At 30.2% G+C, this 25,370-nt stretch overlaps 1 protein-coding gene across 2 annotated transcripts in view; it reads left to right on the plus strand.

Annotated features, from left to right (window-relative positions):
- Positions 1–4,288: 4,288 nt before the first annotated feature.
- The window catches only part of LOC123302353 (transcription factor EC), a 102,760-nt gene continuing 81,678 nt past the window's right edge, over positions 4,289–25,370 (plus strand). The window contains exon 1 of one of the 2 annotated variants that reach the window (XM_044885250.1): positions 4,289–4,572. In XM_044885250.1, coding sequence (XP_044741185.1) covers positions 4,430–4,572 — 143 coding nt within the window. In that variant the 5' untranslated portion in view covers positions 4,289–4,429. Of the gene's footprint in view, positions 4,573–12,857; positions 13,068–25,370 lie in introns of those variants that run through there. The other variant, XM_044885251.1, reaches the window with a different exon arrangement.

Here is a 25,370-nt window from a genome sequence, read left to right on the forward strand (position 1 = left end):
ACTTGAAGTGCTTTGGGAATGGGAAAACTACTCTAATTTTCTCAGTTTTCTTTGTAATGCCAAGGTTAGTGCGGCTGAATGTTTCTAAAGGTCCAAGAAACACGCACACAAAAAATTTTGAAATTGGAGCTGTTCCACCACTTTTCCACATTTTTCGGCTTTTGAAATGTAATATTAGTTGCAAATACAGATTATTTCTAGCTATCTCTAATATTTCCCATAATTGTTTAATATTATTCAATTTTAGTACATAATTTATCTGCTCTACCTGTTCAAATTCACTTTTCTTTAATTCACATAATGCTTTCTATACCTTTTTATGTTCCAGGCATTCATTACAAAATTCATTTCCAAGTTTCTGCTGTAAGTTTCATGTAATAATAGTTTTTTTTCTTAAGCCCGTTTCCCTATTTCTTGGGCTTGAGTTGATAAAGAAAAATCTTGATAAAAAATGGCATCTTGTTTGAATTTCACCCGTTCTTTCGTTAATCTTCTCGTTGCTGTACTGTCCTACTGCTGGACCAGCTGTAAATTCCTGTAGTTGGTTTCCAAATTTCTTTGATTATATGGGATGGTAACTTTATATGGGATAGAAAATTTTAAGCCATGGTAAGATGTTGGAAAACTTTATAATTGTGCTTGACTGGTTGCTACCATGTAGGTATAATGCGCATAGCTAGGGTTTTAAATACGATTTTTTCTTTCAAAAATTGAAAAAATTTTTTCCCAAAATTGAGGCTATGTGTTGGGTTAAAATTTATCACACTTTTTTATGATCATCAGTTACATCTTTTTCCAGAATTTCAGTACCTTTATTTTTCGAAAAGTTATCAGAGAAATTTGAAATTGTAAGGTCACTGCAGTTTTCTGGAGCCTCAATCCCATTAATAGAAGCAGATTTATTTCTCTAGCATGATTAAAGTTATTTTGATCTACCGTATGGATATTCTTCTTTATATGGGCGAGACATTGGAGAATGTATACACTGGAGAGCGTCAAGAAACTTAGACTCTTAAATTATTGAATACAAGAAGTTGGCTAGTCAACACTAACAATTACTCGTAATATTTTCTTTTGGTTTATGAAAATTTGTTTTGATTGAAAGGAAGACCTCCATAACAAAATTCCATATTTAAGTCTGCTATGAACCAATGAATAATAGTATGACTAATGGTTTTTGACTTTGATTATATTATATCTTAAATTTCTAAACAGATACGTTAATAAGTTGAAACTCTTAGCCAAACCATTACAAGGGTTAGCTCAAGTTAAATTTTCATCCAGGATTACTCCCAGAAGCTTCATACACGTGACATTTAAGATTGGTTCATTTGAGTAAATGATGCTAGTTGTATCCACATTATGTATTTTATTTTTAGTTTTATAATATATGAAAGTCTGAATAACAACGGATTGGCTTTAACATCTAGGTCCGTCACATTCTCTCTTGTGACGGTGACAGAAATGTGATTCACGTATGGAATAAGATCAGCTTGTCCAATAAAGTTAGGCAGATGATTATTACGCAGAGCAAAAATAAAAGGGGGCCCAACGCACTTCCTTGAAGCACTCCAATTTTGACAGCTTCGAGTTAGATTTAGTGTTGTTAGGCACACATACTGATTGAAGTCGCTTTGCTAAGTCGCTAATGTTTCAATTATATAAAGGGTTATACCTATAATGCCATGCCTTTCAAGTTTTTCCAAAAGTCACAAAGCACAGTAGTAGTCAACAATTTGTCGTTAATTGCTTTGAGAAATTTTATAATACTCTACTCTACTAAAGCAGTGGTAGTGGACTTATTTTTTTTAATTCCATGTTGCTTCGGTGATTTTTGAAAAAACTTGTAAATTGTTTTGTTATTGCTGCATCTATAATTTTACTAAAGGAGATATTAGCGCGTTTGATCTGTAGTTGACTACCAAATATTATCTCCTTTATTTTTGTAAGTGTTGCAAGTATTGAAGTGGTTCAGATAGTGCATGTTTATGCCTTTTTAAGATATTATTAGAACTCATCTATACCGCTTGAATTTGAATTTCTTAGAGTAGAGATAATTGTCAGCACTCGGCCATTGCGTGACCCAATTATAACCTGAATATTAAAGAATTCACGTTAGCGTACAATAATGTCTTTATTCTTGTGGGTTGAAAAATGTTTATTACTATTAATTAATCTATTTTTTTTCCAAAATCACAAATTAATACACAATTTGCGGAGAAATACACTTTTTTACAACAATACTTTTTTATGAACATTTTCTTGAGGACGATGCAAGGAGGAGGAATGGACACACTCAACCTCGCACCTCCCTAGGCGGCTATTGCCGGTACTGTGCTTAAATGAAACACCTCGAAACAACCGCTACTTCAATGGTACCGCGGAGCTTTCCATTCTGTTGCGAAGGCCACTCGCTCATCGAGGTTTCGCCCCGGATGGTGAAAGAGATAAATTCCTCGCGACCAAGGTGAAGACTTGATTAGCCGCCCTACTACGTTTTTGTTCCTGAGCGATTCAGGTGGAAGTATTTCTCCTTCTGCCCCACCACGTTTGTATGGACGGATAAGGATTAACTCCAACATATTCTTGCCAGCTGCAGTTCGAGGATAGCTTGTAACAACACCGCTTCCTGCAACTGCCATTTCGCAGTTGCAGTTCCCCTGCAGATTCACTGACATTTCGTGTCAGTGAAAGGACCTGATTATAGTAATGTCGACTCCAAGTGAACCTTCATTGGAGAAACTTCGCCTCTTGGCCGGTCAAACAACGTTTTTGAGGGCCCAAGTAAAGTTTCTGATTATGAGGGTGTACTGCTTCCAGTTGCCTCCAACTTGTAATTATTTAATTTCCATAGTTGGTCCCACGATTAAGTAATAAAATATAATACCATGATCATTGCCAACTCTGATGCTGTGTGGGGGTGGAGATCACTTGCTTGCCACTTAAATCTGATTTTGCGTATTCGGGAAATAAAACCTTGCGCCGCCATCTTGGAAAATGACTTTTTTGTTGGGCTGTCCTGTGTTTTATCTTCAAACCCTTTCATACCAAAGTACACGCTACGATTGATAGCAAAAAAGTTATTCGTGTTCAAAGTCAAAATTTTTTCTTAAGGGTTAATTTCCCGAATACGCAAAATCAGATTTAAGGTCTTCAAACAACATCCTATCGAATGACTAAATAAGAAACTCTAGTGTAAAAACTTTTGGCTCAGTCCGTAAGTGCACTGAAGTATTATGATAGTAACGAAAATTCTACGTAAAACAACGGAGGCACGACTATTACAGTTATATGAAACTCGACCTTAATTTTATGCTTCTTATTCAATTAGCTTTAAGTAAGAAATAAAATTTTCAAAACATATTCACCATTAATACATGTTCAACAAACAAAAATAATCTATTACTATTTATTGTTAAAAATGATATAATAATATTTGTCCAATGTCCTTGTAAATAATCATTTTAGCGCCAAATTTAATTAAGTTCAAATGAGATAAATACACACTGACATCTCTAGAATTAAGTTTTTTTTTTAAGATTATAAAATTATCGATAAACGTTACTGAAACGATTCAAATAAAAACTCAATTAAACATTATCATTTATAACAATCGAAATTTTTATTATCATTTTTCATTATAAAAAAGCACGTTAAATTGAATTGAATATTCTTGATTGAACATGTATTTATTGAACAGCTGTTAGTTAACTGACATATTCATTCAGCTAAAGCAACAAAGATAGCGTATAGTCTGTGATAACATATATATTCATCTTCGTTTCATATAGACACAATGTGATGTAAAGTTTTCAGTCATATTGTAGTATGCATACAGATAAAGAAAGCAATATTTGTGGTATAACCACAAACAACATGTATTAAACTTTATAATATTCAAACTATGTACAATATATCTAAAAATAACACATTTATTCATTTAGTCTAATCTAAAATAATATGGTGGCTGAACGGTTTAATTTGCTAAAAAGGACTAGAAGTTTCAATTATACATTGATTACAAATTATGTTCATAATATATTTGATTATTTTATTCGATTAAATTTCAGTTAAAATTTTTTTGTTTTGTTCTAATTATTTTTTAAACTTGTGTGTAGTCGGGTTTTGTGTTGTGTGAATCATATCAAGATAATAATAAAGTCGTAAATTTTTTACAAAAATTTTGTATTTTTATTTTCGAAAGTTGATTTTGAGATCATGTTAAATAAGAATTATAATATTATTCATTATGTGAATTTAACCTAATATTATTATTATTTTTTTTTTTTGTAAATATTTAATATGCGTTGTTTGTGAAATAATTCTTTAGGATTTTTGCCAACAATTATCATAAGCAATTTTCAATTTGTTTTGTCTAGCTTAATTTTTTTTGTTTATTTATCTGTCAAACTATTTTTTTTGTCGTACTATGAATGAATCAGGCATAGATTTAGGCTTTGATCTGGTGGATCAGCCTTCTTTGCTTGATATTGATTTCGATTTCGATGGATATCTTGATCCTCCAGCTCAAAATTTTTATGAATTAAAATCAACAGTGCCTCCAACTGAACGGTAAGTACAATTAAAAATTTAAAACTAAAATTTATCCGTTCTTAAATGTTTAATTATGAGTTACTTAATTTTATTTGTTCGTTTTTAAAACATAACCATAGTTCGTATAAATATATCAATCATAATTTTGTATGTTTGTATATGTGTTTGTGTGTGTGGTACCTAAATTGTTGGAAATGTTATATAGCAGTGTATGTGTACTTTCTGTTCTGAAAACAAATCGATTTGTTTCGTCACTATACCGGGTGTTTACATTAAATATCATTTTAATTTAATTGGAATCTTTTTATGTGTTTGCTTTTAATTAGTTGTGTGAATTTTACTAAATTTATGTTACTTATTTGTAGATGTTTGATAACAATTTAAAGGAAGCTCATACTTTGAATAATGAGTGTTTTTACCTAAACTCTTGTTTGTGAAACAATACAAGATGGCTTTCCAGTAGCGAAAAGCAATCTTTAAATGCAAAGACAATGATCTGATCGTAGGAATAATTTGCGGCCATATACCATATGAATTCTACGTACAATTTACAACTTTTAACTCTCAACATAAATCTGACATAACAGATGGATAAAAAATCGGCACTGAAGTTGGATCATAATGATGTCCAACTTACGAATATTTCCAAAGTCTTGATAAAAACACCTCAATATACCAAGGTGAAATATATGCAATAAATTGATGTTCAAAAGAAAATTATTAACTCCAAAATTGCCTTGAAGTGTACCGATTCACTGAAATAAAATTACTGTTGGTTGTAGGCTTGGATTCTGGAATCAATTGAATCGAAAATGTTGTGATGAAACCCACTTAAGCGCAAAAACTAAACAGCCTAAAATCATTTCTTGAAGCATTACTCCATAAACCATTTGGAGCTGCTTAAGAGCAGTAGAAGTGCTTTAACGCCAACAGGCTTCAGGTCGGAGAGATCTTCAAAAAAAGGCTGGCTCAAGTGAGTCCACTTCCTTGTGGCAAGAGCTGGACAAAAGCTTTTATCCTGCTCCTCACTGTGGCAGCTCCTGCAATAATGATGACACACTGTCAGGTCCACTGTCAGGTTCAGCGTGCCTGACACTTACTCAGTGTCCTATAGAAGCTGCAACTATTTTGCTAATAGAGGCCCTTGAAAGTGATATAAGATCTTTGGAATGCCTACGATTGTACTCAGGCTTGTGGTACCAGTACTCTTGTACTCAGATCTGACTTGTAGTACCACAAATTCGTTCTTCACTCCATCTAAGATTGACCTTTTTTTATATGAGGAGCAAATAGCAGTTCGCAAATGGAACTGCCGGATGTCTATTGATACTTGTCCGGCAGCCTTGTGCCATTCCTGGAATGTCCCTGTGTCCAGATATCCATACCAGGTTTACATTACTTTGTTCCGCCAGCTCGTTTAAGGACGTTCGACAGTCCAGAAATCCTTTTGAGGTAAGATAGACTGAGCTAAAGGATTTTAGCGCTTATTGGCTGTCGGTGCAGATAGTAATGCCGCTGCACATGAGAGTATTTAGTCTTATAAATTCACATACCTCATAAATACCATCACTTCTCTCTCCAACTGAGATCCATCGGAATAAAATACCACGCCCTTTAGCTTAACCAAGTTCTCATTTCAATCCTGTCCGGGATCCTTACTGAGAAGTTGTTCCTGAGAAGTTTGGAGAGGATAGAACGTAGTTGACGGATCTTGGAAATTAGAAAATGGTAGGATTAATTCATTCAAAAAAATAACGTATTTGGGTATAGGCGTGCCCAGATAAGGTAGTAGTAATGAAACCTCGGTTTTTTTTTTCGAAGAATCAATACCCATGTAAGTTATCGTGGTCCAATTAAGACGATACATTCAAAAGTAACGTTGCTGCGGTTAGGAGATACTAAGAAGCTCATATTATTAATCCTACTTCTTATTAACACACGAATAAGTGATTTTTTTTTTAAGTATATTTTTTGGGTGATAAGAAACGTTTATAAGAAGAAGACCTTTGAAACAAATTATTATAAATAGCAATATTCGCAGATTACAAATACTAGGAAATTAACATATCACAAAAATAGCTATAATAGTTCTTCCCTCAACTACAAGAAAAAAAAACTTGTTAAACAATGTTAACGATATTGCTAAAACAGATTATATTTTTTAATATTCTATCAAATAATATCGTCCCGTAAATTCGTAACGAGGAACGCAAGTGGATCATATTAAAAATCTAGAGATGAGCTGGAATGCCACCACACCTATCGCAACAATGTTCGATAGCCTTTTATAGTAGAAATTTTTTCTTCTGATTAAGTTTCTGCGTTTATTTTTATTAACGATTGATAAAGAAATTTATCTCTAAGTTTCGTTAATATATTTAGTACACTTAGTATATACTACTGAGAATAATGGTAGTAAGTTGACAGTCGTAAATTTTGGCAATAGGTAAAATACATACTATCTATAGGTCTATACGGTTACATAATATATTTCGCCATACTTAATTACCCAATGTACTACTGATCAGAAATTACAAACTAAATGGAGGAACAATATATATTTTTAAGCTCATTGCCAGGCGTAAAGGTTTTTTAATGTGAAATCTTGTTTTGACTGTAAATATGTTTATTACAACTTATTTTAAAAACTCTGGATATAAATGTCTTGATTATTTTTAAAGTAATAGGGTTGTATTGATATAATTTATAAAAAAGCATATCAAATATAACATTAAAATTATCACAACAATTAACTTATTTTTATCTCGAAACAAACATTTTAAATATTTAGTTTATTTGAGATAAGTGGTTAGTTTATATGTACAATTTACAATTATAATACTATTAATACTGGAAATATGTTCTGATAAGTTTTTAATTCTGGATTCTTATTATATATTAATATTGCATTTTGATTTAACACACACTCAAAAAAAAAATTCTGAATATCAACTGATATGAGGTTGTCTCAACCTCGTCGCGAGAGCAAATATGGCGAATGGGGCCAATAATGTGATACAACTACCGTAAGGGGTTGAGTGGTAGAGTTAACACAACCGTATGAGTTGTTTATATGAAAGTAATATACTGTCTAACAAATTTCAAATATTGTTGTTTTGAAATACAACATAGTTTTAAACAATCTTTTTTTTATTGGTTCTATCACTTATAAATATTATAACAAAATAGTGATGTGATTAACACAATCGCATGAGTAGACCGGGACAACTTAGGTTATGTGTCTATTTTTTAAATAGAAACTAAATTTACTTAAAAAAATTAGATTTCTTCAAATCAGACTTGAATCAGCGACCTATGAATTACTATTGATTTAAATGTCTTAAGGCCACCGCTGTACCCTGGGCTACCGATGGTTGTTATCTGCTCATAAAACAGATCAATTAACTGTCTTTAAATTAGTAGCAATAATCTTCATGAAGTTGAAACAGTCGCATATTGGCTAGTCATGACAGGTATGTGTTTGTAGTAACCAAATCCTATATTTAAAGCAAACACAACCAAATGTTCTTTTAATTCGCCAATTGGCTTTTTTTACACGATTATATATTCCAACTAAGTATAATTTATTATTCCAACTAAGTATATTTTTATTTTTCGTCAATAAAATGCATGACTTTTAACTAAAATCAATGTCTTTCATAGAAGTAATGATTTTGTTTATTAAACTTCTGTACTTATGTATCAATGAATTCATATTTTAAATTCAACTGTAAATAGTAAAATTAGTATTTTTACAACTTCGGCATGAAGTTGTCATTATTTTAATTTTTTCAGTGCAATGTAATCTATTAAAAATATTGGGCATTCAGGCCGTTTAAGTACAAGCACAATTCATTCTCAGAAAAGGTTGTAACTTGAGAGACGAAACTATAATGAAATTAAATAAAAGGTGAATTTATGGATTAAGGTTAAGATTAATTGCAATTAAATAAGATTAAAAAGAGCACTCTTCCCTTATTACTCAATTCCGCCTGTTGTTACAATGTTAGCAACGTTTGTCTATGGGACTCCGAAGCAACGATATAAATATCTGCCCTACTATTAGGAATGTCTTGACAAAAAAAAATTGGATGCAATGTTTGTGGAAGAGGATATTACTGTTGATACGATAAAGTTAAGATAGGTAAAGTTAAGATAGTAAAGTTAAGATAGGTAAAGAAAACAATTTTAAAATTATTGTACTCGAGTCATTTCTACCATAAGTCTTAACTATACCTTTATGTACTACATCTACCATTTATTTATTTATTTTTTTTTTATTAATTTAAAGAAGATATAAAACCTCTAGACTAGATCGTGTATCTGTAGCATTTAATCTAACGCACCGTATATGCCAAGATGATTTCAAAGTATTCAGAAAAATGTATCAAAAACTCAAAATTTTGTATTTTGATTCCAATGTAGTCGCGTTAGTATAATTAGCTGATCGTATAACTTCTCTAACTTATAATGTTAGTCGTCACTAATTTGGTGATACTCTTATAAAATTTTTACTAAGATATTTAACTCAAAACATGGCTAAGAATTGACATTTCTCAAATTTTCAGGTAGATTAAAAAACTAGGAACAGATATATTTCTCAAAATATGCATATACTTATCTACTTTCTCAAAATTTACATATACTAATCTACTTTCTCAAAAAAAATTATTTTTAAAACCTGTGGAAATCGTATTAGTCGATAATACAGTAAAAATATCCGAATCTTGAGTGAAATATGACCTATTTAATGACTCATAATATAAAAAAAGTTAAGCAAAATTTTTGTTGTTTTTTAATTCCCTAACATCGAAATGTTAAATATTATAACTTGCTCTGACTTGCATTTTGTTTCCATAAGAGATAAATATTTCTTGAGCATATAGTTACAATTTGTCTTTCATGAAGGTAGCCTTTAGGTTAGGTAAGAGTGTCTGTCCTGGAGTGGAACACACTTAGACCATAGACTACGTTGTGATGCCGAAAAATGGTTGGCCCATCCCCCATCACTACTCCATGAACCCTTTTAGGTCGGAGAGGTCGTCAAAGAAAGGCTGGCTCAAGTTAGTCCATCTCCTCATGGCAAGATCTGGGCAGTGACAGAGAAGATGAGACATTGTCTCCTCCTACCACTATGGTAGCTTCTACAGTAAGCGTTCAGCATGCCTAGCACCCAACCAGTGTCCTGTAATAGCCGCAACAACTTTGCTAGCAGAGGCTCTTGGAAGTGATATCAGATCTACGGAACGCCTACGATTATACTCAGACCATATCTGTCTTGTAGTATCACAAGTACGTTCCTTCCTCTAACTAAGATTGGCTTTTTTAAAAATGGAACTCTCGGATATTTATCGATACTTGTGTCCGGCAGCATTGTGCCACTTTTAGTTTTTATTTGTTCCGCCAGCTCATTTAAGGACGAACAGCAGTCCTGTGCTACCTTTGAGGTTAATTAGCTCTTACGCTGTTTACTCTTGTTATTCATAATCATTTTTCTTACTTAAAAAGTATTAAAATGAAATACATATATGCATCAAAGACAATATAATCTTAATAATAAAACAATTCCTTCAGCATTAATTAAGGGAGTAGATGTGATCGTCTCAAAAATATAATGTTTTGGTTCATTATTCGTTGAAAATAAATATATTAATTTTACAATGCACACATTTTTCGATAACTAAGTGTTTAGTAAAATTATTTGAATTTTTGCCAAAATTAAAATATTATTATAAGTTTCTGCTTCGACAAATCACAAATCTAAGCAAATACACTTGTTAAAATGTTTGAATGCAAATAAATATCCCTTATAATTCTGTCTCGTAAAAAATCGAATCGTTTACCAATTCTATAAATAACACATCAAATCGAATAATCTCTATTATAATAAACTAACTTTTCTAGAGAATGTCAGGTGTATTTTAAGGAATCCATAAATAATTAGCATTATATTTTCCTAATTTGATTCGATTGTAGCCGAAGATGCGCGTGTGGGTGGGTCTGTGTTCCATATTCAGGCTAGTGAACGATTGAAGAAACTCAAAACCTAGACCTAATGAAAATGAGAACACACACTACGCATACAGTGTGTCGCAGGGGTTTAGACAAATGGCTATATTGGTTTATTATATTTATTAAAAACAACTATTATTGCTGAACAGAACTATTCGAATTTCCTGGATTAATTTGTATTATATAAATACGAATTTCGACTACCAAATAGTCATCATCAGTATAATTTAGCGAATCGTAATTACTTTGATTGTGTATGTTACTCGTTGCTAAATAGGTGGCGGACTTCACATTGATATTTTCATCTACCTACAATTTATACTATTCTAATTATCTGTCAAATTGTAATATCAGTGACGTCAACCAATCAACTTCATTCAGGTGACTATTTCTTGGCCAATGCGCATGATCTTTATGCGCGATAATATTCTAGTATTTTTAGTATCTGATTTTGACGTTTAAAATAAATTACAAAATCAAACTTAAACTAAAAACCATAAATAAATCATGAAAGTAAATAATATTTTATTTTCACAATCCAATGCTAATTCTAGAAATTCAACCTTGATTTTGCAGTTTTTATTAAATCTGAATTTGGAATAGGTCCCTTTATCCAAGTTCATTGTTTCATTACCGAGTTTTTGAATATAGATGCTTTCATAAACATCTAATTCGCCAGGTGTGGGTACTGTTTTTAGAAGTTTTAAGTTCGATTTGTCGATTTTATGATCATTTTCAATAACTCACGTTAAAAATAAAACTTAATTTACGATAAAGCTATTACATCCATAAATAAATAGAATTTATTACGCTTTGTCTTATTAGAAGAACTTATGCTTTAATCAAAACCAATTTCCAAAAGCCCCAAAGATCTATCATACGGCTGAGAGGAGAATGAACACGACTCTATGCCAGAGATATACAGTAACGCAATCTTCCTTTTTAACTATCCACCATTCACTCTCAAAAATTTGAATCGAATTAGAGGATTAGGAATGGCTATGCTAGTATACAGTCGTAATTTTAATTTTTCTCTGCTTTTTTAAAACATTACTCATGAGAAAAATGGATCAATGTCTACATAATCAGTTGCAAGGTACTTTTTCCGAAGTGTTATGAACATAAATACTCCGTTGAACAGGATAATTTTTTCGTTTATGTAGTGACCGAGCGACTAAAGGCGCAATCGCCTTTAACCGTCTGACTACTTAGACTGAGAGGCTGCGTATTTGAGAGGTTAATATATTCGAATGTAGTTAAAAGAAAATAAAGATTTAAAAAAATTATGTGGATGGCCTCTGTTATTGACGTATTTGTCTGAGGAACGGAGGTTAAATCCTATTATTATTGCACAACGCTATAACACAAAATCAGCAGAAAATTAAATATTGCTAAACTATGCTCGATAAGATCTTCAACTAAAACTACAAAAAACTTCCCAAGTAGTACTCTGACGCACTCGCTCTGTAAAATTAAAATCACTATTTGTTAGTATATATTCATTAATTAAAATATTTGAAAGTATACCACTACTAATAAGTCCCTTTAAATTAATCAAAATGGGAACAAAATAATAAAATTAACTTACCCAAGATGGATGGTCAATTAACTATCGCTGCGACAGCAGAAAAACTTTGTGTCAAATTTGTAATTTACATTCTATCTGATAGGTTATTTTACTCGATGCAGTGAAGTTTACTTTATTTCGAAAGTGAATTAAGTAGTCTTGAGCTCAAATAGTGACAGATTCACTAATTTGATAGTGAAATAAGGAGTCACTGTCTCATATAGTGAAATTGTCATTATTTTAATTTAAGAGAGCGCTGTGGTCTGGATATTGTATTGATAAAATTACAAAATAGTGGTCCTAACACTGTATCTTGAGGCACACCATATGTTTTGAGCTTTATACTAGAGTCGTTTCCGATTTTTCCTTTTAAGTACAAATGAAACCATCTAAAATTTATGTACATAACATATCCATCATCATAACTTTCGCGTTTATAACGCTTTTAAGATTGTCTGTGGTAATATACAACACAAATATGTGTGATATGTTTTTTAGTAAACATACTGTTAGATGTTTGTCATGCGCGTTCATTCATTTATTCAAAACGCACACTACAACATTGAATATAATAAATAATATGCTTAAAATTATTGAATATAATCTATTTTTATTATTGCCAGTACAGTGGATTATACTGTAGACACACTGTAAAACACCAAACAGAACACATTATTAGTGATAACAGATTCATCGCGAGTTTCAGTTTAGTCACCACCAGTATATTGTAGTCTGCGTCTCGGCAAGCTAAGGAAAATCGTATCAATAATAAAAACAATTTGCCGTCGTTTTTATTTTTGTTTTGATTTTTTCACTATTTTATTTTATTAATTTATAGACTTTATATTATAACGGCAAACACGATGACTTTAGGAGATTCAGGCTGTATTACTAAAAAAGTGATTGCACCCAAATGCATACTACGAATTAAGTGGTTAGTGTTTTGTTTTTGTGTACCAATAATTTTATTCTAATTTTATTATTATTATTATTATTATTTTAATCAATTAAAAATTTTGTATTGTAAGGTAGGTCTTTAAATTGTTGTATCTTACCTGTGTGCGCGTGTTCCATTATTGCAAATTGATCTTACTTTTATTTATTTATTTTTTTTTTTTGAAACTAATCTGCGGTGTTATCTTTAATTGTTTAGTTTTTATTTAAAAAATAATTTACTAATTCATATCAATTGTCTTCATTTGTGAACGAGCTGTTTAATTACATTCCTGGAATTAAAAACATGGATTAATAATGTTTTTATTGATATTTAAAAAATAATTTTCTTTTTTTTAATTTAAAATTATTTCAAGGATTTCATATTATAGACGTTGGATGTATTCCTAAAACATATACAAAGCAAATTGGGACAAATTTAGATGAATACTAGTTAAAACCAGTATTTGGTAGTAATTTAAAAAAATATTTTCCAGGATTCTTTCTATATTTCTGTGTTATTAAATTATTGGGCTAGTTAATGAAACTAATATATTTCAAAAAATTAATTTGAATTAGGAATTATAGGGGTCACTCATAGTGTATTTAATTTTTAATATTTTTGTATATGTTTTTAAATTTTTTATTTTTTAGTTAGATTATATTTTTTGGTTTATTTTATGCACTTACTTATCCACTTCAGTTCTTTCGTTATTTTATGGCTTCATTGTATCGTGCAAAATTTGGCGCTAAAGTTATTATTAATATAGACAATTTCATCACTATATTAAGAATGCTCGAGCGACAGGGAAATTTTGGATGAAAGGTTTGATTTACTTTTTCATATGAAGTTGAACTAAGTTTAAATCAATTCTGAATTTTGGAGGGATGGCGGTCACCCGATTATTTAAATAAATAAATGACGTTAAAAGTAGGCATATTTTACATTGATCTTATGGGAAAACGATGGATGGATGATATGTTTTCATAGATTTCGAGAAAATTAATTGGTGAAAGTTAAAAAAAAAAACTGTTTAAATTAAAGTTAAAACCTTAATAAATTATTGAAAACCAAATAAAAAACCGTTGTGTCGGATTAATTAAGGATGTATGAGCACGGTAGTGGGGATACAATTTTCAAAAAATATATTTTCAATTTTGATGGTGAATTATTAACTTGACAATATAAGACGAAAAGGAAGCATAAAATTTTTTATACCAGTTGTAATTTTCAAAATATCGAAAATTTTGACTAATTATTTAGCTTTCGAGATTTCTCAAAAACGATATCAAGTTGAAATTTTTACAGCGTGCTTAGGTCGTAAATAGTGAAGTCGAGTTCGTTAATGAGCAATATAGGTCAATTGCGTCTTCAATACGTAAACCCTTAGCGATAATAACCAAAGTTCCTTATGTAAAATATAGAAAGGTTCCTTATATAAAAACTAACAACTTTTATTTGAAACATTTTTTCGAAAATATCACTGTTTTCCCCTGAGGGTGCAATTTAAGATCGAATATCAGTCATGTGTGTGTGACATATGTATGGCTGGTTATCTCTTTTTACTTACATGACGTGAAAAAACAAACGATTCCGTAATCAACACTATCTATACATGGTATTTCAACAATTAACTTAGTCAATTGTTTGTTTTTACTTTTTGTATTTATTTTGTATTTAAATTGGACGAATTTTTGTCTCTTGACTCCTTTCCCTTCTCATCACCGTTTTTGAGATATAAGCGTTATAAAAAAAAAATTTGCATTTTTAAGCTAAAATATTGTCATTGACAAAATTGGCGATTATCGTATGATTGTGATCAAATGTTTGATATAAAACGATTAAAATTTTTCTTTTGGAGTATAAGAACTTTTTGTGCCTTGTCATTTTTCATCTTAAGTCATCATTTTCGATATATAAGCGTAAAAAAAGCGTGCGCATAGTCAAAGCACACTTTCTAATCAATATGCGTTTGTTCTACACACTTTTACAAACATTTTGAGCCGGGTCCTATAAAAGGTTATATTGTTCCATAGAATTGCAACCTTATGACCTTTTTCCGGGATTATTTCTTACAGTAAATACTTCTGATAGATATTCAATATTGTAATGCTACTTATGCTGGCATAGATACTATATTTATCTATCTCTATACCATATAGTATAGGAGCTCGCAATGTTTTCGAGAGAGAATTTTATTATGGCTGATTTCATGATATGTTGTTCTTGTAGCTCTTTCAGTTACAGCTTGGGCCATCTGGCTGGCGGTAGTGGTTGCGTATAGTACTGCGCAGCCTTAATGTACAGGTTATAATCCTTAATTTTAAAAGTATTTTAGTATGTCTGTAATTTTAATATTATGTTATTTAAGTATACAAAAACCTGAAATTAATTCGGTTGCTAAACCTTGAATAAAAGCGAAAAAGTTATGAAAAATATTGCAATGCTAATGAAATTAGTATTAGATATATCTTATGTTAAATTTTTGTGTGTGTTAGATGGCCGCAGTTGTTAAGGCGCCAGTATTTTTTATATTATTTTAGTGAATATTATTTTCAATGAATATTCGTCAATTTTGAAATTGCCGCGAATTGAAAAATATTCGAGGTCCTGAAGGAAAAGTTTCAGGTATTTCGTTATAAATTTTGTAATGTGTACAGTTCAATCCTTTCTTTAATGAGCTGTCAAAATGTGCCTTGGCTCTAGACCTATTAATTTTTTCACCCTATAATAACTTTAATTATAAATCTTCGATAATCTTATGTTAACGATGTTCCAGCATGGTATTTGCAGTTTCCATGTTAAAGCAATGGTACAATTTTTTTTTCGACAGAATTTAACGAAAAATTAAATTTAAGAATTCCCAAAACTATTAATTCCCAAAGTTTCAGAAATTTTGACCGTTTAAAATGGGAAATAATTATGCCAACGTCCCAATTTCGATCAATTTACGTCAAAATTAATATCTCGAAAGTGAAAATAATTTCTAAATTTTTTTTTTAGAATTGTATTGTATAAACATTTTTTTCTACTTTTTCTTCAATATATAATAATATCATAAAAAATAGTTGGAGAGACCGGACATTTTACATGCTTTAAATGGGACATGACCCTCAAAATCGCGAACTTTGTCTTTAAATATCTCGCGATCTAAACGGTCAAAAATTATGAAATTTTAGGAATTCATAAATAAAGCTATTATAAACCCGAGAAAAAAAATTCGGCCAAGTCTGTCGAAAAGTGATTTCATGCTGGTACTACCTTAAGGTAAAACGAGCACCAAGGCAAGTTTAGATTTAAGGTTGAAATTATTTGTACTTTATTTTCAGATTGATAAATTTTGTTACTTCATGAATGTAGACGAAAAATAAGAATACAAATTTACGATATTTGCCTTGGTTCTCGAAATATCGAAAGCTAAATAATTAAACAAAATTTTCAATTTTCCATATTTTTAAAATTCCTCCTTATAAGGAAAAATTTTATTCTAACTTTGATAATTTTTTCCTAAGTTTAAAATGTATTTTTTTTAAATTTATGTCCCCACTACCGTGCTAATACATGCTTAATTAATCGGGCACAACGATTTTTTTTTTCAATAATTTATTAAGGTTTTAACTTAAATAGTTTTTTTTTAAATTTCCATCCACTAGTTTTGGAGGAGTTTATGAAAACATATCATCCATCTGTCGTGTTCCCATAAGACCAATGTTTATATGCCTACTTTTGATGTCATTTATTTATTCAAATAATCGGTATAAAACTAAAATTTTCAGAATTGATTTTAAACTTAACCAAACTTCATATAAAAAAAAATCAAGTCTTTTATTCAAAGTTGCCCTGGCGCTCGTACATCCTTAATGATTGACAACATTAAAAGTGAAAATAGAATCTACCTTACAAATTACACATTAAATACATCTAATTCTTTAATCAATTTAAAAGCTATTTTTGGCCTCAATGTCAATGGTCTGTTTAAAAATGCCTTTAGGTATCGAGTTCAAAGTCCTTATATGCGTATGTTTAATCTAAATGCATGGCTTCGATATACAAATGAAATAAGTTAATAAAAAAAAAAATTTAACTAATCAAAAAACCCGCGAACTTTAGTTAAATATAAGCTGAAAAGAAAGAAACAAGTCTAACAATTTACATAGCGACTTTAACAGTCGGGACCCATTAAAATCTGCACCAGCTCGAATCTCCACAATAATGGGTTCCGATTGTTCAAGTCAAATTGCTGGACTTGTTTCTTTCTTTTCAGTTTATCCTTCTTAGTTACGATTTTCAAATACCTATTCAACAATGCCCCGCTTACCATAGTTTGTCAACTTTCATTTCAGCCTCTCATGTATGTATGTTGGTACTTTAAGGCGCTCAAGGGACCAAACGCGTGAACCGATTTGGAATGTTTATTACGTCAATCGATTTGTCTATTTAATAGTTTTTTAGTGATATCCCACTTGATATAGTTAGCTGACTTTCATATTTTTTCACAATATGGCGTCTTTTTCACTATAAAATACCTAAAACGGATCTTTTCTAGCAATGCAAATACACTTTCGGCTAAAGCACCTCCATGCAAGGATCTCTTATCTTATCTCTTATGATATCTGGCCTTCGCCCAAACCTGGATATAAGTTTAAAAAATTCGATTTAAATTAGTGATGAGCTAGACCAATACTAAAACCAAAAACCAAGACTGTATTTGCTTATCTTTATTTAACGAATTTCGTGTAATGGCTATAACATCGTTGTCTTACTAATTAGTCTTGTTTAGTCTTGCATATTTGTATTAAGAGTTAGATCAAAGTATAAAATCAAGTATGCTAGAGGGAAGCAGTTAATTATAAAGGGACCAAGATCAATGTTAAGACAAAGACATGCCCATCACCTAAATAGACTTATGATTTAATAAAACTAAAAACTAATCGCTTTAAATAGTTAGTCTATTATTCCTAATTTCATACTAAACCCCAATCTGATAATTTTTAGGGGAAAACTTTTTTTTTTAAATTCGTTTCAAAGCATGTAGATCCCAGAAATCGAAAAAAAAATTCTAGAAATCGGTAGAAAAGTACTTTTGGAAATCAATTTACATACCCCTATAGTAGATTCCGTTATCATTGACTCAAATGTTGATGTCAAGTACTTGAATATCGATATCCAGGCAGTAAAAAAAGTGGTTCAGATGTACCGGTGAATCATTAATGATACTTAATCAAATATTTATTAGAAATGAATAATGACTCTGGATGGCAAAATGAAAAATAGAATGTGAAAATAAGTAGCTCATTTCATTGAAGCATACGACCAAGATTTGTGGTGTAACTCTTCGTTTAGATCGTTTTCTACACTTCACGGGGCAAAATCTTGCTTACATGCCTAAATGAGACAGGAAAGATTATTCGAGCTTGATTTCCTAAACATCTGGAATCGATGATAGTATCAACGCTTTCGCGAAAAAACAACAGCTTGAATTAAGAAAAGAAGCTAATTTGATTTTAGATTGTAAAAATTTCCTCAAAATTAGTTCAGTAGTTAAGAGTCGAAATGTGACGTTGTGATGTGTAAGCAAACGCACATTTACTTTTGTAATTTTTGTGAGCGAAAAAACTATCATTTTACAGGTTTATTCATTTATAAATACACTGTAAAATATCTTGGTCAGGGCGTCATTTATTTTCACATCACATCTTTTTTCTATGATGCACTGTACGATCATAAGCGAGTTCATACTCCGATTCGCATTTGGCCGATTTTCGCGTGTTGTGTCGTGCCCATCATTGAGGGCTAAATCCGCACTTGAAATTAGCCTTGTTTTGGTCTTGGTGCTCATTATTATTTTACATGGCAATTTTATGAGTATAAACTCCTCACAAAAAAACTCCTTTTTTATAATAAAATTCCAAGAAAAAAGAAAAAAAACTTAAACAACAATGGTCGATAAAGTGATTTTTTGCAGTAAAACATGAAATATAAAAGTAGAAGTTAAATCGTCAATTTTGGTTGTTGATTGTTATTTGGTTGATTGATTACTTGGTTGATTCATGACTAAAGTTAAATTATACTTCATGTTATGTTATATTATTATCTTGTACGTATTTTTATACCATGTATATGAAATATACCAAGGTATACTACGTTTAGTTCTAAGTTTGTAACGCTTAAAAATATTGATGCTATGAACAAAGTTTTGGTATAGGTGTTCATAGAAACATCTAATTAGTTAATTTCCGGTTGTCTGTCTGTAGTCTGTCGTCTGTCCGTCTGTCATCATGATTACTCAAAAACGAAAAGAGATTACAAGCTGAAAATTTTATAGTTCGTAAATGAGCATAGGTCAATTGGATCTTGGGTCCGTAGGACCCATCTTGTAAACCGTTGGAGATAGAACAAAAGTTTAAATATAAAAAGTATTCCTTATAAACAAATAAACTTTTGATTGAAACATTTTTTCGTAAACATCACTGTTTACTCGTGAGAGTGCAATTTATATAGTATGTATTATATGGGTATATCAGTTATTTATGTGTGACATATATGTGAGTGTAATGTGATAGAGTAATCAACACTGTCTATACATGATATTTAAACAATTAACTCAGTCAATTGTTTGTTTTCACTTGTTTTTTATACATATTACATATGTTGTTGGTTGAACATTATTTTATATTCTCAGGCGATCATTATAATTTATTTCTGCATAAAATTTTAACTTATTATCTTAAATAAATATGTCCTTACAGATAATTTTGTAATTTTAAGTAATTAGTACGTTTTTTTATATTTTATATTTTTTAAAGGTAGATAGGTGTAGGTACATATTTACTTTATTGTTTCATTACAATTTTTTAAACATAAACTCTCACTGTAAAACTGTAAATTATATGTTTAACACACTCTTTAATAGACAGATAATCTATTAATATTAGATAATTACATATAATTAAATTCTTTACTTAACCTTTATATACATCAAAATACAATTCAGTATTCAAACAAATGTACAGAAAGTATGTCTCTGAAAGTAGTCCAGAAGAGTTTCCCAAAATTCTTGCCCGAAAAACTAAAGTAATAGAAAATCTATATTCTAGGATATAGCACGTTGAAATCCATGAACCCTAACTTCCTGTCGCGTGGTAAATAATCTCCTGAATCAATGGGGAGCATTTTCTCTCAGGGAACATACACTGACAAAAATTTCTTAATACTAACCGATATTAGATTGTTTCAAGCTCATCGCGAGATCATATATGCTGAATGGTGCCACGAATGTGATACAACTACCATACGGGGTTGAGTGGTGAACTTGACACAAACACATGAGTTGTTTGTGTGAAAGTAGTATACTAACATAGTTTTAATCATTTTTGATTGGTTCGACCACTTATAAATGTTATAATAAATGATATATAAAATACTGATGTGGTTGTCACAACTACACGACCAGGTAAAAAAATAAAATAAAAATTGTATACCTGCTAATAAGTTTATTAAAAAAAAAAAAAATAGACATATTCAAGTCGGACTTATTCATGTCGCTGGATTGAACCAGTGACATATGGATTACTATTGATTTGTGTGCCCTAAGTCTACAGCTTAACCAACTGTACTATTGATGCTTGTTATATGTATATACCAAAAAATATGGTTTATATTATAAAAATGATCAATAAGTTTATTTCAAACTTTCTGTAAGTTAGTAACAACAATATACATGTAGTTGGCTCAATCACATACGGGCTAGATATGATAGACATGCGTTCATAATAACCAATTCCCCTATTCAAAGCAAACGCAAAGAAATTTTCTCTTAATTCATCGATTCGCTTTATTTACACGATTATATATTCCAACTAAGTAGAATTTTATTTTCCATCAATAAAATGCATGACTTTAAACTAAAATCAATCTCTTTCATAGAAGTAATGATTTTGTTTCTTTAACTTCAGTGGTTTTTTATCAATGAATTCATATTTTAAATTCAATTCCATTCTATTGTAAATATAAATATTTAGCTGTTCTTGTTCCAATCGTTAGGCACTTGTTTGATAGTATTTTTACTTTATTTCAATATAAAACACCAACTTCGGGATGATGTCATTATTTCAATTTTTTTCAGTGTAGGAAATCTATATTCTAGGATATGGCACGTAAAAATCCATGAACCCTAACTTTCTATCGCGTGGTAAATAAGCTCCAGAGTCGACGATGTGGAGCATTTTCTCTTAAAGAACATATATATGGAAGAGCGGCCATTTTGGAGATAAAGGAAAAGGGGTAAATAAAATGAGTAAAAATTGGAAAAAGGTCCTGCTCCTTGCCAAATAAGTTCCCTAACGACCACACAAATGTTACGTAATGCTAGCAGACATATTCCCCCTGATCTTTCCGACTAATATCAATCCAAACATTTTCCCTTTTTGGTCGTTTGGTTAGAAGGAGTAGGGTGAAAATTCCAGCAGTATGTAGGCTTTGTGCGACCATTTTTGAAGTTGATAGGTATATGAATTTGGATTAAGTCTTAATCAATTCTGAAATTTTAGGAGGGAGTAGAGGGAGGGTTGCCCAATTATTTAAGTAACTAAATGACCTCAAAAGTAGGCCTATTTAACATTGGTCTTTTGGAAAAACGTTAGATGGATGTTATGATGGATGACTGATGGTGAATTATGTTATAACTTGGCAATATAAGACGAAAAGTAAGAATCAAATTTATGAATTAATTTTAAAAATATCGAAAATTGAAAATTTTGTTTAGTTACTTAGCTTTCGATATTTCGAACACCAAGACAGATAGCGAAAAATTTTAGTTTTATTTATGATGTTATAACAAAATTTATCATGAAAGTTGAAAATAAGGGACAAATAATTTCAATCACAAGTCTAAACTAGCCTTGGCGCTAAACCTTAAAAACCTCAATTACTCGAATATTTTTTGAAATGTATTTAAAAAACCGGCAAGAATTTCACTATATGAATTGCATTTGTGGCCAGTGCTTATTTAAACGATATGGTAGACTTGTGCAAGTAACGGGAAAAAAAGTGAGACTCGAACTACCATCTCTTTATATGCAGGTCATCTGACAGTCATCTATTTTTTTTTCGTTATGACTCACTATTTACAGGAGAGAGTTAGTTTTTTAATAAATTATATAAACAAAAACTATTTTGGAAGCGATTAGGTGAATATTTAACTAGTTTAATATTATAGATGAAGGTTTCAAATATTAATTTCTAAATTTAAAAAAAATTTTCTACAAAGATACATCATCATAATCCTCTGTTTTCTTAATTTTTCGATAGATGACCGTAAAAATTGCCTTGCCTGATACGTTATCAGCCAATATTAAAATTTGGCTTAAAATACACTTATTAACCATGGCTATGAGGTTCCACTGTGTGACGGTCCCTTTTCGCTAATCATTTTCGAATCTATTTCCAATTTCCATTGCTAGTTCTTAGCGGTCAATTCTGAAAATAGAATGATTCCATTTAAATTTCATAATAAAAAATACCATTAGTCCACAGTCCTCAACAGTATAAATCCGGATTCCGGTGTCTGTGATCCTCCAAAATTTAACTCTAAATCCACGCCTATTTTCAGGTAAATTATTATTAAAATAGGTCTAATTTTAAAATTAAAATAAATTTACTTGTACCCACAGTCCATACTTTCCCCATTCTCCATAAAGCAAGTTACCCACTCTTTGCTATCATCTGGCAACTCCCTTGTTGCGTCCGATGGTAGAAATGCAAAAAAGGCACGAGAAGTGATTGAGGACAATATTGTTGCGTATAAAGGTGGAATTGCTCGGTGAAGCGGGTAAATAACAGCTAGTTTCTCTTATGCAACACTCTCTTTAAGTTATTACTGACTTCTAATGAAAACGTCTTTCCCAGAAAACAAATTGACTAATGATACGATTTACCGTCTTACAGGTATTCACAAAACAACTACTTATAAGAAAGAATAGGGAAAAGTGTAATACCATTATCAAATATATTATTGGAAATAGTCCCTGTTTATAGAAATGTGAATACTATATTTTTTTTTCGAGAATTTAAATATGTAACAGCTATCGATAAAAACAAGTGATGTTAATGCACCATGGATCACACTCTAATGTACCTAGAATCATCGATTGTTCCTGGAACTGTTCTTCCACAAAGTATAATATAATATTCATACTTCACTGGAGGAAATAGTATCATACATACCTATGTGATTGAAAAATTGAAAACATTACGGCTTCAACTGGTATTTTTATTGACTCTAGGTGAATGAGACTTCCTTTCCCTTTTGTACTACAAACCTAACCGTGGTATAGCACGTTTATTTTGCGATACACTCCTCAAATTTTACCTTCTCAATATTTTACGATATGTTAAAAAATGAAATATCGGCACAAAACACAATAACCTACTTCTCACAAATTTTTGCTTTCATGTAGTTTTTTCTATCAAAGATAGAAATACCTGTAGAGAATACAGAAGATACCTTGTATTCTTGGTACTACATTTTACTTTACTATTAGACGTGTTTTTTCCAAAAAATTATTGTGCTGTTTTTCCTATTAGAAACTCTGTTTTAATAAAGAACCACCTATTTGTAAAATATTGATTCTTGGGAATAATATATTAAAAACTATGAATATTCACTAAATTTAACTTGGATTATTTACAAAAAAAAAGCATTAATTAATAATTTTATTTTTTTCAGGTAAACCGATTAAATTTGGTAATTCCCATCTTAGAAAAATTATGTTGCCTTGATATAACCTTGAATTTTTATTAGTATCATTTGTATTCCTTTTGCTCATTAGTGTATATACTATTTTTACTAAATGTAAGCAGACAAAGCTAGTCTTATTACACTGTAATATCACTATCCCTTTTTACTCAGTGTACTACACCAAGTCAATATTGTCGAAATTCTTTTCTTATAGAAAAAAAAAAAAAAAAATTAGGTACAGTGTATGGGGAAAATGCGGGAACATTACTAAAGTTTCTAGATTGTTTGGATTTTCCAAAATTTGGTATCAAGAAGGATTTTAATATTTGAAAAGCCAAATTCGTTAATGAGATTTTTTTCAACATAAAAAATAATTTTGTATTTTTTGAAGTTTTTAGCAAAAAAGTACTGATTTTTTCTTTAGACTTCGTAAAAAAAATTATTGAAAAATTAAAAATGCAATATTCGATTTTAAGAAATATGTGTTATATTTTCAATCTCTGAGGGATTTTGCTTAGCTAACGCAGCTCCTGCGCTACGAATTTTTTTCTTAGATAGTGATTCTGTTTTTGACAGACGAATAATTTGCTAAAATTGCATCTTGTGAATTTTGAATGTTATGTTAAATAACTTTATAAATAAAGTTAAATATAAATAAATGTTAAATAACATTTCTTAACAATAAAACACTAATTTCATTTCTATGAATTCCATAGAATTATTAAGTTTATGTGGTAGACTCGGATTTCCCCTGTTTTATTTTATACAATTATAATAAATCAACACTTAAAACATTCATTAATAACGGTATAAATTAAAAAATAATAATTAGAAAATTTAGTTGGATTAGGTTAAAGTTAACATTTTATTTTGTTATTTTAAATACCTAAAGATCTCGTTGGACCAGTCGTTTTGAAATTACCCATACAAATGTTTGAACTATTTATTTATTTTTTTTTATTGCCTTAATTTTAACTATTATCGGTTCTAACAAGATTTATAAGAACTATTAAGGCACAAAAATAAAGAATTATATACTAAAATTATTTAAGTACAATTATCACTAAAATTTACATTTTTTTCTCATATGGGAACTGCATATTCTTCATAACATTTTCTTGGCAATTTTTTAATTTTGTATATTTTGCTGTAAATAATATAAAAAAGTTTTTTTTTTTTTAAATTCGACTATAATTCGAACAATGGAAAGATTATTTACATCAAAGTTAGCATTCTCATAAAAGTTCATGTTTAAAATTATTTTATTTATACACACCAAGGAAGTAATAAATATTGTATGCTTTACCCAATTTATTGATTATTACACAATAAAACTACTCAAGACAAGGCAGTAAACACATTGAAAATCAACGGAATCATTTCAACAGTGAGAATTTCTTGTGGAATATTAATCAAATTGTAATTTTTATAAATCGAACAGTTGTACAAAAATTACTCTAGAATTAAACTTGAGAAAAATCATGAATTTAAAATGGAAGTAAATTTCCTACAGCTTTGATTATAAGTTCAATTTAAACAATTTTTAATCGTGATCAAAAATAAAA

The sequence above is a fragment of the Chrysoperla carnea genome, chromosome X (assembly GCF_905475395.1).
Source record: "Chrysoperla carnea chromosome X, inChrCarn1.1, whole genome shotgun sequence".
In the NCBI taxonomy this organism is placed as follows: domain Eukaryota; kingdom Metazoa; phylum Arthropoda; class Insecta; order Neuroptera; family Chrysopidae; genus Chrysoperla; species Chrysoperla carnea.